This window comes from Spermophilus citellus (genome assembly GCF_964194105.1).
Source record: "Spermophilus citellus genome assembly, chromosome: 2".
Lineage (NCBI taxonomy): Eukaryota > Metazoa > Chordata > Mammalia > Rodentia > Sciuridae > Spermophilus > Spermophilus citellus.
This window is the reverse complement of record NC_138183.1, coordinates 157,457,794-157,473,456: the sequence shown is the minus strand read 5'-3', so window position 1 is coordinate 157,473,456 and position 15,663 is coordinate 157,457,794. Positions and strand designations below refer to the sequence as shown.

At 43.9% G+C, this 15,663-nt stretch overlaps 1 protein-coding gene across 20 annotated transcripts in view; it reads left to right on the top strand.

The window, feature by feature from the left end:
• Nucleotides 1–15,663, top strand: part of NCAM1 (neural cell adhesion molecule 1) — a 294,651-nt gene that overhangs the window by 224,444 nt on the left and 54,544 nt on the right. For all 20 annotated transcript variants that reach the window (XM_081281555.1, XM_081281558.1, XM_081281556.1 and 17 more), the window contains exons 2-7: nt 3,471–3,545; nt 5,675–5,893; nt 6,912–7,055; nt 7,428–7,565; nt 8,650–8,767; nt 9,204–9,373. In XM_081281555.1, the coding sequence (XP_081137681.1) occupies nt 3,471–3,545; nt 5,675–5,893; nt 6,912–7,055; nt 7,428–7,565; nt 8,650–8,767; nt 9,204–9,373 (864 nt within the window). The remainder of the gene's footprint in view (nt 1–3,470; nt 3,546–5,674; nt 5,894–6,911; nt 7,056–7,427; nt 7,566–8,649; nt 8,768–9,203; nt 9,374–15,663) is intronic.

Sequence of the window (15,663 nt, the reverse complement as noted above, 5' to 3'; positions counted from 1 at the left end):
GGGTGATGTGGTCACAGCTGGGTGTTTTAGTCAGCTTTTTCCACTGCTGTGACTAAAAGACCCAACCAGAATAATTTTAGAGGAGGAAAAGATTATTTGGGGGCTCAAGGTTTCAGAGGTTTCAGTCTATAGAAGGCTGGCTCCATTCCTCAGGGCTCAAGATGAGACTGAACATCATGGCAGAAGAGTGTGGCAGAAGGAAGCAGCTCAGATGGTGATCAAGAAGGAGAGAGAGAGAGAGAGAGGTCTCCACTTGCCAGATCCAAAATATGTATCTCAAAGACATGTCCCAAATGACCCACCTCCTCCAGCCACCCCCTACCTACCCTCTGCTCCTACCCAGTTAATCCAATCAAAGGTATTGACTTATTGATTGAATTAAGACTCTCATAACCTGATTTTCTCCTCTAAACCTTCTTACATTGTCTCACACATGAGCTTTTAGGGGACACCTCACATCTAAACCATAACACTGGGTAATGCCAGATCTGACCTGAGATGACCCAGGATCTTTGGATACAGCTAAGATGACATTTTACACAGACAGTGTTAATGGAAAGCAAGAGATGAGATAGTATGTTTGGGAGAAATGTTTTCATAGTTTCTTTAAAGATATGTATTATGCCTGGTTAGGAAATTTCACTTCCATGTACAACAAAGAAAGGTGAAACTTGAGGTAGGCTTTTTTTTTTTAATTGAAAACCATGAAAGTTGTCATAGAGAAGTGAAAAGAAGAAGTAAGAAGTGAAGGGAAGGAGTTTTGAGTTCAGATCAGGATTTCCATCTCTCATTATTAAACCTAATATTTCAAGGTTTAGCATTTGCAGAAGAATAATCAGCCATTGTGCTACAATCGAAAACATCCAGGCATTGATTTGCAGAGCGTCTGAGGCTCCTCTGGTCCAGCCCTGTCTGGTGCTTTGAGGGAAGAATCACTCTTTTCCATGTGTGCAAAGGTCCAGGAGTGTCAGTGGAAGACCTCTTCTTTTTCAAAACTTCTGTGGTGATAAATGTGTAAGTGGGATCCCGTTAAGCTGGGAATTCCTTTGAAATGCTTGATTCTCATTTCTCCCTGTGGCCCAGAGATAGATCCTGGCCACATTTGGGTATGAAAACTTTTCAGCTTGGCTGTCCCTGGAGAGTCATGTTCTTTTTGAAAAGAGCTTTAAGAAATTGAAGTCTGCTTTTTCACTCAGGATAAGAATATCCTTCTCAAAGCGGGGAGGCTCCACTGCAGTAACAAGATCCATGTGTTGAAGCTGGCTGTTAATGCTCAGCATATGGGCCAGGGATCATTCCAGGCAGAAATATGCCTCTAATTCTTTAAAGAATGCCCCTTTAAACTCCAGAAAGGACCATTACTCAGGCGAGGGATGGGGTACTCACAGCTTCTGAGCTTCCTAAGGCCTATGGTTCCTGTGGAATGTGAGCCATGGAAAGCAATAGAAGAGGTCCTGGCTGGCCTTAGCATGAGTGGTACTGTTCTGCAGCCCTCTCTTTGAGGCCCTGGGCTCCCCCAAATACCATAGGGCCTTATTAATGCTGGTCTTGCTCTGCATCTTAAGGTATAATGAAGTCGAAGGTTGTTACTCAGGATCCCAGATTGGTTGTTACACTGAATGCAAACCTCTCTCCCTTTGCCCAGAAGCAGCACTGCATACTCAGGACCCTTACCTGGGAGCCAGGAGGCCTGGGCTCCAGGGTACTTCAGTCCTGACTAGAAATGACTGTAGGGAAGTCACTTCATCTCTCTTTCTCATCTGGAACATAAGGAGGCAGGACAGTATACCTGAGACTCTTTCTGGATCTCCCCTTGTAGAACTGAGTGGCACCTCACTCCATGGCCAGTCTCGCTTCCACCTGCGGACATTACAGCTCTGGGTAGCATTATGTTCCAGGGCAACCCTGGCACCAGGGCTACAGTCAGGAAAAGTGGGGGAAGACCTTTCATTGTTGTCAAGTAAGAATTTTAGTCCTGATCCCCAACTGGGTCATCAGTAACAGAATGAATGAGGGTGAGACTAGCCGGCCCCAGATGGCTGTAGTATTTCTTTCCAGTCGAGCACTTAGAAGGGCCTGAGCACCCCCCCCCCCCACTTGCCCTGAGCATCCTCTCCCTGCCTCTTGCCGCGCCCCATTCCCTATCATTTCCCTGTCTCCTTCCCTTCTTCAGTTCCTGGCTCTGCCATATCCTCCCTTTCTTTCTGCAGCTTCAGCTCTGGGTGTGTTTTCTCGTTACCTGCTTTGTTTGTTAGTGGGATGGTTAGGAAGGCTGCACATCCTCTGCTGCCCCCACACACTCCCTTCCCACCCCAGACAGTCCCTTTGATCTCTGTATTCTGCTGAGCACAACTGTAGTCTCTTCAAATGAGCGCAGACCCAGAGCCACAGCAGCCCTGCCTGCAAGTCAGTTGCCACGGCAACGAGCCTTGCCTCCATTCGACTGTGAACAGAAAATGGCTGTTGGAAGGAAGGGCTCACTGAGTCTCTGTGATCCAGCCTGTTTTGCTCAGACCCCTCCCTCGGATTGGCTTTGAGGAGCTCCATGCATTGAACCAAATATCTGTTAGCTTTTGGCTTTCACATTTGCTTAGGAGGAGGAGAGGCAGAGGGAAGTTGAATTCAAATGAAAAAAAAAAAAAAAAGCATTTCTCCTATCCTATAACTGTATTTTCATGAGGAACATTTATCTGCTCTGAGCAGATAAATGAGGAGCAGACTGAATACAGGAATCAGTAAGATCTGGTGCAGTATATTTTCTTATCAGAGCAGGAGAATGACAGAACATACAGATATTCAAATAAAAATTCAGGGAAAAGCTGTTAGGTGATACAGGGAATTCCACAGGGCATAGACTACAGGATTTTGGAATTGTGTCTGACTAATTGTGGAGATGATGTTTGATGTCGTTTCCTGTTACGGAAATAGACATATTGGTCCTATTTTCTTGACTTAAGATGGGCATCTGTTTGCATTCCCTGCTTCAGAACCGGTTTGAATCTTCACATTGACCCTCTCTTCGCAGTGATTAAAGATGGTGGCCTGGGGAATTTGCAAGAAACCCCTGGGTATAGTTCTGGTGTGGTGAGCTTTTTGCTCTTGGCACAGCTATGGGGACACTTCAGATTGACATCCAAAAGGGATTGGTTGGGCTGCTGTTTCTGTGAGTGTTGCTATTTGGAATAGGACCATAAGCCTCCTCAAGGGTCAAAAATATTTAGGCAGAGGTCACCCCAGGTCTCCCAAGGAACCTTGCATTATCTCATAGGACATAGCAGTTCCAAATGTGAATGATCTGGGCTGTGTCCACTACTGGCTGTGGTGTGAGGGTACTTTGGTGGTGACAAGTTTTCAAAATCCACACAACCTCCACCTTTCACACTTCCTTAAACTTGGGTTTTGAATGAAAGCTCTGAGTTTAGTTCTCAAAATTTCAAATGTTTGTCTAAACTGGACTTTGTCTTTTTCAGTTTCTCTGCAGGTGGATATTGTTCCCAGCCAAGGGGAAATCAGCGTTGGAGAATCCAAATTCTTCTTATGCCAAGGCAAGTGCCCTCCTGTGTCCTGTTATATTTCAGAGCTTGCCTCAGAAATCCATGAGACATCCCAGCAGCTCAGGAGGCTGAGGCAGGAGGATCACCAGTTCAAAGCCAGTTTTAGCAAAAGCAAGGCACTAAGCAACTCAGTGAGACCCTGTCTTTCAATGAAAAACAAAAATAGGGCTGGAGATGTGGCTCAGTGGTCTAGTTCCCCGAGCTCGATTCCCAGTACCCCTTAGCCCCCCGCCAAAATAAACACCCATGAGACAGAGCAGAAGCCCATGAGTGCCAAACCAGTGGCGCCCACACCTAGAATTCTGGGTGTTGCTCTGCTCCACGGTCAGTAGTGTGACCCTTCAAGATCCAGGAGGGCTCTCAGACCCCCTTTCTTCCTCTCAAAGGCTGCCTCAGTGTGGTGCTATACATCACCTGGAGTTCTGCTTGATGATTGGAGGAAACCCAAGAGTTTTGGAGGGAGACAATCAGTACAACTCTCAGATAGCAAGTCATCTCAGATGTCCTGTCCTGTCCTCACCCAGTAAACAACACCAGATAATAGTACTGACTTAGAAATAATGCTTCACTGGGTCAGTTTAAGTCTCATTTCTTAGAATCTGAGACCTTGAAAATCCAAGAAGGTCCACAATTTTCTTGAAAGTAGATTGAACATTGATATCTCTCTGGGTTTGAGGATATCTATCTTGGGTTTTCCAGGTCTATTGTGAATGCTGATAATCTGTCCCATAACCCCCACCAGAGCCCTGGGATATATTAGAAGTAGTGTCCTTGTTGTTTGTTTAGGAAATAACTCCCATTTCCAACAATTCCATTATTCCCATTCCCAGTGATTATCAGGAAACATCCCGTGGAGGGAAGAATGTCAAATTAGGTCTCAGATACTACTGGGATCCGGAACATGGCAGACCAGAAGGAGTTGAGCTAGGTGTAAACTGTGACATTTAGCAAGCAGCTTTCAGCAGGGAGAGACCTTTAACTGCTAGCATGATCTGCACTGGATGAGGTGGCTGTGGCTGCTGGATGCATTCCCTCCAGCTTTGCCTTCATTACAGCAATTTCAATGATCTGGAGTTGCAGCCGTGGAGCCCACAGCACATCTTGCAAATAGCGATATTTATTGAAAACATGATGGGCTCTGAAAAGAAGACTTCATTTCCATACTAAGCATCTGCACAGGGCTGGGTGATGTGGGCTGAGAAGCGGGCTGTGCAGGAACAGGGCAAAGCTGCGACCAGTCGGGCCTAGAGCCCTTCACCCTGCTCCAGCCCAGCATCCATCTCCCCCTCTTAGGGAAAGGAGGCATGGGTGATTCTGACTAGCTTCTTTGCAGCATTTAAGATGAATTTGTCTGGCTGAGGCAAGAGATGCTGAAAGGGCCACCATGTCAGTGGGTACAATAGCTGTTAGACTCTAAGTGATTTGAATCTTTACTCCTAGACCAGACAATGGGTCTCATCCTTGTTTCATAATCGAATGCCTCAAAAATAAGCTGATCACCAGGTACCAAGGTACACACCTGTAATCCCAGCAGCTTGGGAAGCGGAGGCAGGAGGATCACAAGTTTAAAGCCAGCCTCAGCAACTTAGGAGGCCCTAAGTAACTTAGTAAGACTCTGTCTCAAAAAATAAAACGGGCTAGGGTTGTAGCTCACTGATTAAGCACCTCTGGCTTCATTTCCTGGCGCCAAAAAGGGGGGCGGGGCACAGGCTGATCAACTGGTTCAGATTAACTCAGATCTTAGATATACCAACTAATTTACTTCCCATTCTTTGAGGCATGTAAGTTCCTAGCTTAGCAACCAGCTCATCGTAGGTTCTCAGCAAATTTGTCTTCCCTCACTAAAGATAGGAGGATAGGACCACTATAAAGCAATATGAGAACAAGTGATTGTTGAGCTTTCCAAATATGCTAAGAGGTTTTATGTATATAATAATTAAGCACAGAAGCCAGAGGAGATCTGAGCCATGTTTTGACATAAATGGTCATCGCTGCCTGGCCATCCAACCTTGATTGGTTGGTTGGTTATTCAGTGGCTATTACTGTGTTGCCACTGTCACTCTGAAGGGAACTTAGTCTTTCTTACTTCAGTGGTTTGAATATAATCTCTTCCTCCTCAGTGGCAGGAGATGCCAAAGATAAGGACATCTCCTGGTTCTCCCCCAACGGAGAAAAGCTCAGCCCAAACCAGCAGCGGATCTCGGTGGTGTGGAACGACGATTCCTCCTCCACCCTCACCATCTACAACGCCGATATCGATGACGCCGGCATTTACAAGTGTGTGGTCACTGGTGAGGATGGCAGCGAGTCCGAGGCCACCGTCAATGTGAAGATCTTCCGTAAGGGCCTTTCTCTTCTGTGTTCTCTATCCTTTCTTTGGTCATCAAAACACATGAATGGGTAGTAGAAAGCATGAGATGGCCATAATGGGACCAGTGAGGGCCTGACACCATGGTTTTTTTCTTCCTGAGTCTTTTCTGGTCTCCCTCAGTGTTCCAGTACATTCTCAGTTGGTCCTTGGCCAACCCACAACCCTGATTCCCACTGGTCACAGCTACCCTCTACTGACTTCTGTTTTCTGAATTCAAATTACACAGTTTCCAGAGAGCTATTATAGACTCCTCTGTGCCTCCCCCAGTGTTGACCGAAGGGTGAACAGTTCAGGCTTTCCCTTCTTATTCCACTTTTCCCTGCTAATTATAGAGCCCAAAAGCCCAAGTAGGTGTGGGATCACTATTGGAACATTGGATGCCATTCAGTGCACACCATTCCCACTGCCGCTGAAACCCTGTCAGGAGGTGGCATCTCATTACCTTGTTATCATACTTCTGTCCCGTAAGCCAGAGTCACTGTGGGTGACAGCTAATGGAACAATATTGATTGCCACAGTATTTATTGCCATTAAGTGTGCTCTCCTTCTGTTCTTCAGAATTCTCTCTGCTGTAGGGAAGATGGAGTGGGGCTGGGGGAAGGCACAAGAATAAGAGACAAAGAAAAGACTGGTGTCACCTCTCATTGTAGAATATGCATTACCCTTCATTAGCATCATCCCACATGGAAAAAAATCCTTGGTGAAGGCACTGCTTATATAGAACCTTTTCTGAACAAAGTAAAAAATTCAGCCCTCAGTAGATATTGGTTGCTAAACAATGGTGACATCCCCCCCTCCATTACCACCTTTGGGCTAGCTGCTCTACTTCATATCTGTGACCAAGTCCTGAGTGGGACACCCTCCTGTACAACAGTATATATGGGCAGAATTTTGCCTGGGACTCAAGTCCAGACAGCATGGCTCTAGGGGGAAGGGATCTTGTGGGAGAACCTGCTGTCCTCCTCACTCTCCTACTCATTTTCCAGAGAAGCTCATGTTCAAGAATGCACCAACCCCACAGGAGTTCAGGGAGGGGGAAGATGCCGTGATCGTGTGTGACGTGGTCAGCTCCCTCCCCCCAACTATCATCTGGAAACACAAAGGCCGAGATGTCATCCTGAAAAAAGATGGTGAGACTTCAATTTCCTGGTAGTTGCCTTTCCCTTGGCCACCAAGTTATCTAGGTTTCCACCTCTACCAGTCCCTGAAGGATTCTCATCCAAACTCAGATTTGGTGTCCCCAAACCCACATGCAGCTTCCTGGTGTATCCCTAGCTGGTATACTCAGGCACACAATTTTCTCCCCAGAGCAAATATACATTTCCAATACACTTTTGTTCTCTGTTATATTTCACACCTACAAACACATTGTTTTTATTTGAGCCTAAAGACCTACCTTATAATGCAAAGTTAGGAAATAAGAAAGAGGCTCAGCTCCCTGCCTGCAGATTCCAAAGTTCTCTGACTGATCCTTGGATGAACCTGCCTCTTGTCTCTTCTAGTCCGATTCATAGTCCTGTCCAACAACTACCTGCAGATCCGGGGAATCAAGAAAACAGATGAGGGCACTTATCGCTGTGAGGGCAGAATCCTGGCACGGGGGGAGATCAACTTCAAGGACATTCAGGTCATTGTGAATGGTGAGGAGATCTGTTCTTCCTGTTCTCTCCATGGCTACAACCTTGGTTTCCCAAATCTTCTAACTTCCTCTTTGTTCTATAAAATAAATTCTGTCCTGACTCAACCATCCATCTTTCCTGAATGCCTTCCCTAGCATAATTTGTAGGGTCTTTTTTTTTTCATTTTTAATATACTTGCCTTTTGGGTCTCCCCTCATTTATGGGCGTGCTCAGTGCAGTTATTGAATGCCTTTCATTGCCTTACAGCACTGGAAACTTTCTCATGCTTACTAATAAGTTCATATTCATCCTCATCGTCCTTGATGTTACAGTAATTGTGAAGTTAGTCCCCTTGGTTCAATGTGAAGAGAAAATATTACAATCAATTCAGGTCTCAGAATAGTCAGAATCATGGTCCATGGGCTTATTAATCTTAATTTGCAGAGTCAAATAAACACACCCGTGGAATCGATCTGACATTTACAAGATGTTTACAGGAAATTATAATGTCAGTACTAAGAAAATAAGTAAATCATGTCTGAATTGTTCTGGCTATTGATATGCATTTTTTGCCAAACTCTCCCCCTCTCATTCCTTTGGTAAAAACAGTTTGTGCACAAAGTTGTTTATGACAATTCCAAAGAAATGTCACTCTTTGGTTTTGAGCTGGTGCACTTCAAAATGGTAGTAGACTTATAACCACCAGGAATAGTAGTTTCCAGTTTTTTCCAGTACTGAGAATCCTTCTTCACATAAATTCTACTGACTGTAGTAGTTACTTAGTGGGCATTGACTAAGAACATATATAATGACAAATAATTACTATAAATCGAATATCACGTTAACGTGAGTAAAATGTGATATTATAGCTTCTAAACTCTTGAAAAACAATAATGCATGTTTGTGGATAAACTGTTTATTCCACTTCCATTAATTATTTGGTGCATTAAATTTTGATCCTTTACATTAATTCTGCAGCCACCCAGGACTCTCTTGATCCACAGGCAGAAACTCCCTGACCTGGGAACCCCTGAAGTGTCTCTTCTCCAGCCATTGGGTTCTCCCAAGTTTTCACAACCATGCCTAACATCTTTCTTTCCTTTAGTGCCGCCCACCGTCCAGGCCAGGCAGACCATTGTGAATGCCACCGCCAACCTGGGCCAGTCTGTCACCTTGGTGTGTGATGCTGAAGGCTTCCCAGAGCCCACCATGAGCTGGACAAAGTAAGAAACTGGCTGGTGTGTTGGGTCATGGGCTAGAAGAGAACGGGCATCATAGGGCCCACTCCATGTTGGCATTTCAGTGACCTGCATACGGACTTCTTGGGAATATCATCTCCAAGAAGATTAGATTCTTTTCTGTAAGGTCCTCTTGTCTTGGGCATTGGATTATTGCCTCATTTTCAATCTTAAAGGGGCAGGTCCAGAAGGAGGCCTCTTTGAAGTCTTTGTGAGTACAGTTTACAGCCGTTGGGCAGAGTCAGAGGATCAGTGGAGGAATCAAAGGTATATGTGAAGTAGACATTGGTGTCCTCCCTTCTTGTGAAAACTGGCCCTTTCCCATTGGCTCAATCTGCATTTTATGGAAACTAATTAAAAATAAACATCTTAACTCTCTCTGTGGTCAAAATCATAGTCCTTTGCATTTCTGTTTCTGTAGGGATGGGGAACAGATAGAGAATGAGGAAGACGACGAGAAGTACATCTTCAGCGATGACAGTTCTGAGCTGACCATCAGGAAGGTGGACAAGAACGATGAAGCCGAGTACGTCTGCATTGCTGAGAACAAGGCCGGCGAGCAGGATGCATCTATACACCTCAAAGTCTTTGGTAAGCACAATGGGGGTCAAGATCACTGCTCTGCTGCAGTTCTTTATACCCTGTCCACTCTAGTTGGATTATATCCCAAAGGCAACCTTTTCTCACCAGCCCCATCATCCAAGCCCTAGTCCAAGCCACCATCAAGCTCACCTCACCAGCTTAATAGCCTCATGGCTGCCTCTCCCCCTTAGTCCCCTTCAGTGTCTTTCCCTCATGGCAGCCAGCATGGCCTAAGTGCCATTGCACTTTTCAAAATCCTTCAGAATAAAATTCACAATGTACCCAGAATAAAATCCACACCTACCAAGCATTTGCCTTTTCTCTCCACCCTCATCTTTTCTTTGCTCCCTACAGGAAGCTCTCCAAACCACACCAGCCTTCTTTCTGTCCCTCAAATACACCAGGCTTGCTCCCCATTTCTGGGACATTGCATTTGATTTCTTCTGCTTAGAATATCATTCCCTGGGAGCTGCTCAAAGCTGTCTTCTCCTCCTCATTATTCAGATATCAGTGCCAGCACACCTTCTCCATGAGTCCTTCCTTCACTGCCTTGGCTACTACGGCTCTCCGGTCCCTGCTGCCACCTTGATTTACCCCCAAAATCTTTTTCATCACTTAATTGTGACTTTTTCAAGAACTTATCAATACCTGAACTAATCTCATTTATGTATTTGTCTTGGGATTTGTTAATATCCCAGCTCCACTAGCACTTTTACTCCAAGATGGCAGAGAGCTCCCTGTTTTACACAGCACTTCGTCCCTGGTGCCCTAAACAGCACCAGACTTATAACAGACCTTTGGTAAATGTCAGTGAATGACTGGCAGCCCGCCTCACCTTTTTGGCTGCCTTCACTGGTCTGTGTGAAACTGTTATAGTCAGAAAAAGAGCCCTCACTTTGTCTTTATAAACTCAGCAAACCTCCATGTACTTCAGAACTGAAATACATTTTGACATGACCTTGAAAAATGAATTTGTTGCAATGAGATGTTTACCTTGATAGGTCTCAATTTTGTCTGCTTATCTGTTTAAAAAATACCGATAAGCTGGTTTACTGTAGATGGTGCTGCTGGGGTACAGGTGCCTGAGGGGCAGCTCTGGGATCTGTCCCTCCCAGGTAGTTGAGATGTGTATCTAGGAACCAGCCTTGGGACTGCTTATTTAACCTGATCAAGAGAACTGTGTAATATGTAAACATGCAGTTGAGAATCAAGTGTTTATATGCAAATGGTCCTGCATAATCATAGATGAAATTTATTTATTCATCTCTGATGGTTGGGTTTAGAAATAAGTTATTGGTTTGTTCAAGGTACCTGTATGTACTTGAGAGTGAAAGTTAAACTTCATAAAAAAAATTCCGGGCAATTTTTTCTCTAATTCAGACTAATCTTCCCCAGTCAACTCTGATCTTATTAAGTTTTTCCATATTGTAGGAAAAGACAGATGCATTTGTTTTTCTTTCTTTTAACAAATATTTATTGAATACCAATGCTGCTAGACAAAGGAGCTACAGAGATGAGTAGAATTTGACTCTAAGAAGCACAAAGGAGAAAAACATACAAGCTTCTAAATGATAATAGATAGTGTCAGTCCAGGTGACTGCTGTAGGCCCAGCCAAAGTTTACAAAGATGAATGACAGGGACTCTTTTCTTATCAGTAGGTTCACGGGCTAGTGTAGATGACCAATGCAGAAATTTTAAATGACAAACCCTTATAATTATTTCATAATACCAATATATCCAATGTTTTATAGGAAAAAAATGATCTCTGATCTCATGTGATAAAAATGAGAGAAGTCATTGAAACAATGTGTTGTTTTGTAGGTGGGAATTACAGGTGAAGGAGGGCAGGGCAAGCATTTCAGGACTCTTGTGCAGCCGCAGAGGCAGAAAAAGCATCATGGTGTTGCATGACAGCTGCTTGTGGACAGGGGCTGTGTCTATTTTGCTCACAGATGTGGCCCCAGCACCTAAGACAGTAGCTAGCATACAGAAGGCACTAGCATTTGAATAAGTCAAAGACCAGGCATTAATCCATGGGAATGAAGCATAACTTATGTGGCAAGAAGATGAGCCTGAAATCATGTCATCATCACTTGTCTTTAGGAAATGCTTTGGGACATTACTCTTCTAAAGTGCCCTTCTCGGACTATTCCCTGAAGACCTTAAAAGAGCATGCTACAGGGATACTGCCACATCGATGTTCATAGCAGCACAATTCACAATAGCTAGACTGTGGAACCAACCCAGATGCCCTTCAATAGATGAATGGATAAAAAAAAATGTGGCATTTGTACACCATGGAATATTACACAGCACTAAAAAATGACAAAATCATGGAATTTGCAGGGAAATGGATGGCACTAGAGCAGATTATGCTTAGTGAAGCTAGCCAATCCCTAAAAAACAAATACCAAATGTCTTCTTTGATATAATGAGAGCAACTATGAACAGAGTAGGGAGGAAGAGCAGGAAGAAAAGATTAACTTTAAACAGAGACATGGGATGGGAGGGAAAGAGAGAGAAAAGGGAAATTGCATGGAAATGAAGGGAGACCCTCATTGCTATACAAAATTACATATAAGAGGTTGTGAGGGGAATGGGAAAATAAACAAGGAGAGAAATGAATTACAGTAGATGGGGTAGAGAGAGAAGATGGGAGGGGAGGGGGGATAGTAGGGGATAGGAAAGGTAGCAGAATACAACAATTACTAATAGGGCATTATGTAAAATTGTGGATGTGTAACCGCCGTGATTCTGCAATCTGCATTTGGGGTAAAATTGGGAGTTCATAACCCACTTCCATCTAATGTATGAAATATGATATGTCAAGAGCTTTGTAATGTTGTGAACAACCAATAAAAAAAATAATAATAATACCCAACCCAAATAAGCATTTATACTGTGCCAAGCACCATGAAGCACTATCCATAAATTAGCTCTTTTAATCCTCATCACAACTCTATGAGGTAGATTTTAATTATTATCCCCATTTTACAAGTGAGCACAGAGAAATTAGGTGCCCCTTCCAAGGATCCAGGATTCAAACCAAGGCAGTTGGCTTGTAAATCCATTCCCTGAACTAACAATGGCGCTTGCTACTGCCCGATTCCATATGCCAGTGGCAATCACGCCATCTGAATTGCTTAGGCTATGGTGAGTAACATGAGGATGAGGTGCTGTCTTCACCACCATGCTCCTCACAGACTCTCTACACACTGAGCTCTAATGTGGCTGGTCGAGAACAGCTCTTGGCTCCTCCCCCAGGTCTTCTGGTGACAGCAGCTGCCCCAGGAAAGGAAGGATGGGAGGTGAGTAAGGGGCCATGATAGAATAAAGAATCAGAGCAAGGAAAACACAATGGGCAAGGAGGCCAAATAAGATTTGTCTTCCTTCCCATTCTGTACCCTCAATCCTCAATGCCTTTACCCCTCTGCAACACACACACACACACACACACACACACACACACACACACACACTTTCCAAAGACTAAAACTGGGAGAGTGGAGATTAGGCAGACCAAAGCAACCAGAGGAAAGGTGGCTTGGCTCCTAAAAAGGCAGGTAAGGAGATCATAGACCTGTGTTGAATCCAAAATGAGAATCCTCTGTAATATCCCAAGGAAGTTCATACAGCCTCCTTGAAGTAAAGGGTGCCTCATATACACCTCTTTCCATCCCCTTTCACCTTCTTAAATTCCCTTCCTTTCTTCTCCCCCATTGATATGGAGCAAGGGAACCAGGAGGAGAGGGGACAGCTGATTAGGGCACCATCTTTCTTTACTCTTTTTTTCTCTTTCCTTCTCCTTCTAGGTTGCCATCAGAGGCCACTACTGGGGAGAAGTAGGCCAGTTCCTCATCAGTAGTGGAATCTAATTAGGAGGAAGAAGAAAGAACACCTGTAGCTTAGATAGTAAGGATGAAGTCAGTAGTCTTGTAGCTTCAGGAGGAGATAGAAATCAGAAATAAGGGACCTAACTAAATTAGGCACTGCTGCAATCATGTCCAAATGACATCTTTTTTTCCATAAGAAAAGAATCTTTTCTAACATGCATTGCCTCATTATCAGCTAGAAGCTGCTTTTACCTTCCTTTAATTTTATCATCCTGTAAATCTGGCAGTGAGTTTCCATTGCTCCTCTCTCATGGGCCCTTATGAAGAAGTATTTTTGTCTCTGCAGATTATTATGCTCATGCTAATGCTCTTGAGTTCTCATGCTGCCATGGACTGAGCCAAGTTCACTGGTGGGCAGCAGCCTTGCTTAGCTGATTCCCCCATGACTAAAGCAGCACTTGTGGGTGAAAGAAGAGGACCAGCGATGGCCTAAAGGAAGATGTACCTGGTCACACCTCCCCAGAAGCCTGTTCAGGCCTCTGTTCAAAGAAAGCAGTGGCCTCAGGTCTCCCCAGGGTCCTTCTTGGGCTAGGGTTGCCAGAGCCTGGACTGGGGTTGGAGTGGACAAGGCTGACTCTTAGCAGCAGACTGCAGAGTCATGGACATGCTTGTAAAACTCACAGGATGGCAGTATTCCTAGGAGGGCCCGCAAGGAGAGATGCAGTGGAACAGCCTGAGACACCAAGTCTAGGGAGGCAGTTGGACAACACAGGAGGATCCAAAAGCCAAGGACCCACAACAGAAGTTAATTAAGATGCAGCAAGGACCATTGGAAGATAAAACCTGGAGAGAAGTTCTCTCAGTGCTGGAATCCCAGGGGAGGGATTCTAAGCAGGGTGAACCTACATCTGTTCCTGTTTGCCCATTGTCCCAGTGCAAATATTGAGAGCATCCCTGTTACTCCCAAACAGTATTCCAAACTTTCTGTGTTGACAGTGGCCCTGCTTCTGAACTAAGAGGGGATTAAGCAACCAGTGTTGCATCCTTCCAGCAGCCCTCAGTAGACTACACAAAATTAGCCTTTGTTAACAATGTTTTTAATAAGAATATAGTTCGTCTTTTTTCTGAGGTCTTGCACAGTGGACCCTTTGTAACCATCTGGTAAATGGAGCCACCAAGACCAAATATTAATAGAGGTCAACTGACTTTTGTCTGTCTTCTGTTTTTTTTTTTTTTTTTTTTAAAGAGAGAGTGAGAGAGGAGAGAGAGTGAGAGAGAGAGAGAGAGAGAATTTTTAATATTTATTTTTTAGTTCTCGGCGGACACAACATCTTTGTTGGTATGTGGTGCTGAGGATCGAACCCGGGCCGCACGCATGCCAGGCGAGAGCGCTACCGCTTGAGCCACATCCCCAGCCCTGTCTGTCTTCTGTTAACCTTTTGCTGCCAAGACAAAGTGCTCTGGGTCAGGGGAAGGTCAGCAAACACTGTCTAAATCTCAAAATCTGCATTTCAAGAGGCCAGAAATTTAGCCGTCCTAGGATTATCTCCAGGCCCCAAACAGCTGTTCAGTTTAGAGAATTCAGTTGTTTGGCCACATTTTATTTTGTTTTTCTTTTACTTTTTAGGGTGCTTTTGACAGTATAGGAGAGTCAATTTTATTTTACTTGCCTTTTTACTTTTGTGTTTATTTTATTTTACCATTATTTTGCTTTGTTTTTTCTCACCCTCTAAAACCTCCTATTTGGCAGCACTTAGCACCTACTCTTTCCAAGTTGTAACCTCCTGCAAATTCGTATTTATCAAGATAGACACAAAATCTTCCTCCTGGAAGACTTCATTCACCTGGGCTCCATCAACTCAAATTTGTGATCATTTGGCCACATTGGATTAAGTTGTTCTTATGTGCCAGCTAGCCAAAAAGAATTTTCTAAGCAAGCTGTCAGTACAGATTAACTTCAGGAGGATATTTGAGCTATATAGATTTTATATGGAAGCAGGCATTTGCTCCAAACAAACAAAAAAATATAGCTCTGTCATTGTCTTCTGTTTATCAAAACATCAAGGACCTCAGCTTGGAGGGTAAACACAGGCAGTAGTCAATTATTCTACTTGCAGTTCCTGCATGAATTTAAATATAAAGAAAATGTAGTTATTTCAAAAATTATCTATAATTCTGATTTTGCTGCTCTTTTCATTCATCTCTCTAGCCCAGCCTTTGTCTCTATTAGTGAAATAAGTTACAATTGTGCAGTATTATATCTTTTTTCTTCTATGGAAGGTTCAGCAATTTCAGAGTATAATTGTTTTAAAGTGGGAAAATTCAATTTTCTCTAATGTTTTAACGTTTAACTCAGCTTTTGGAATGCTTGTGTTTCTTGCATTACCCAAACATTTGGAAAATGAACTCATCTCAACTCCCCCTTCCCATCCTCAGCCCTCCACACTTACTCGCCTAGCATTCTT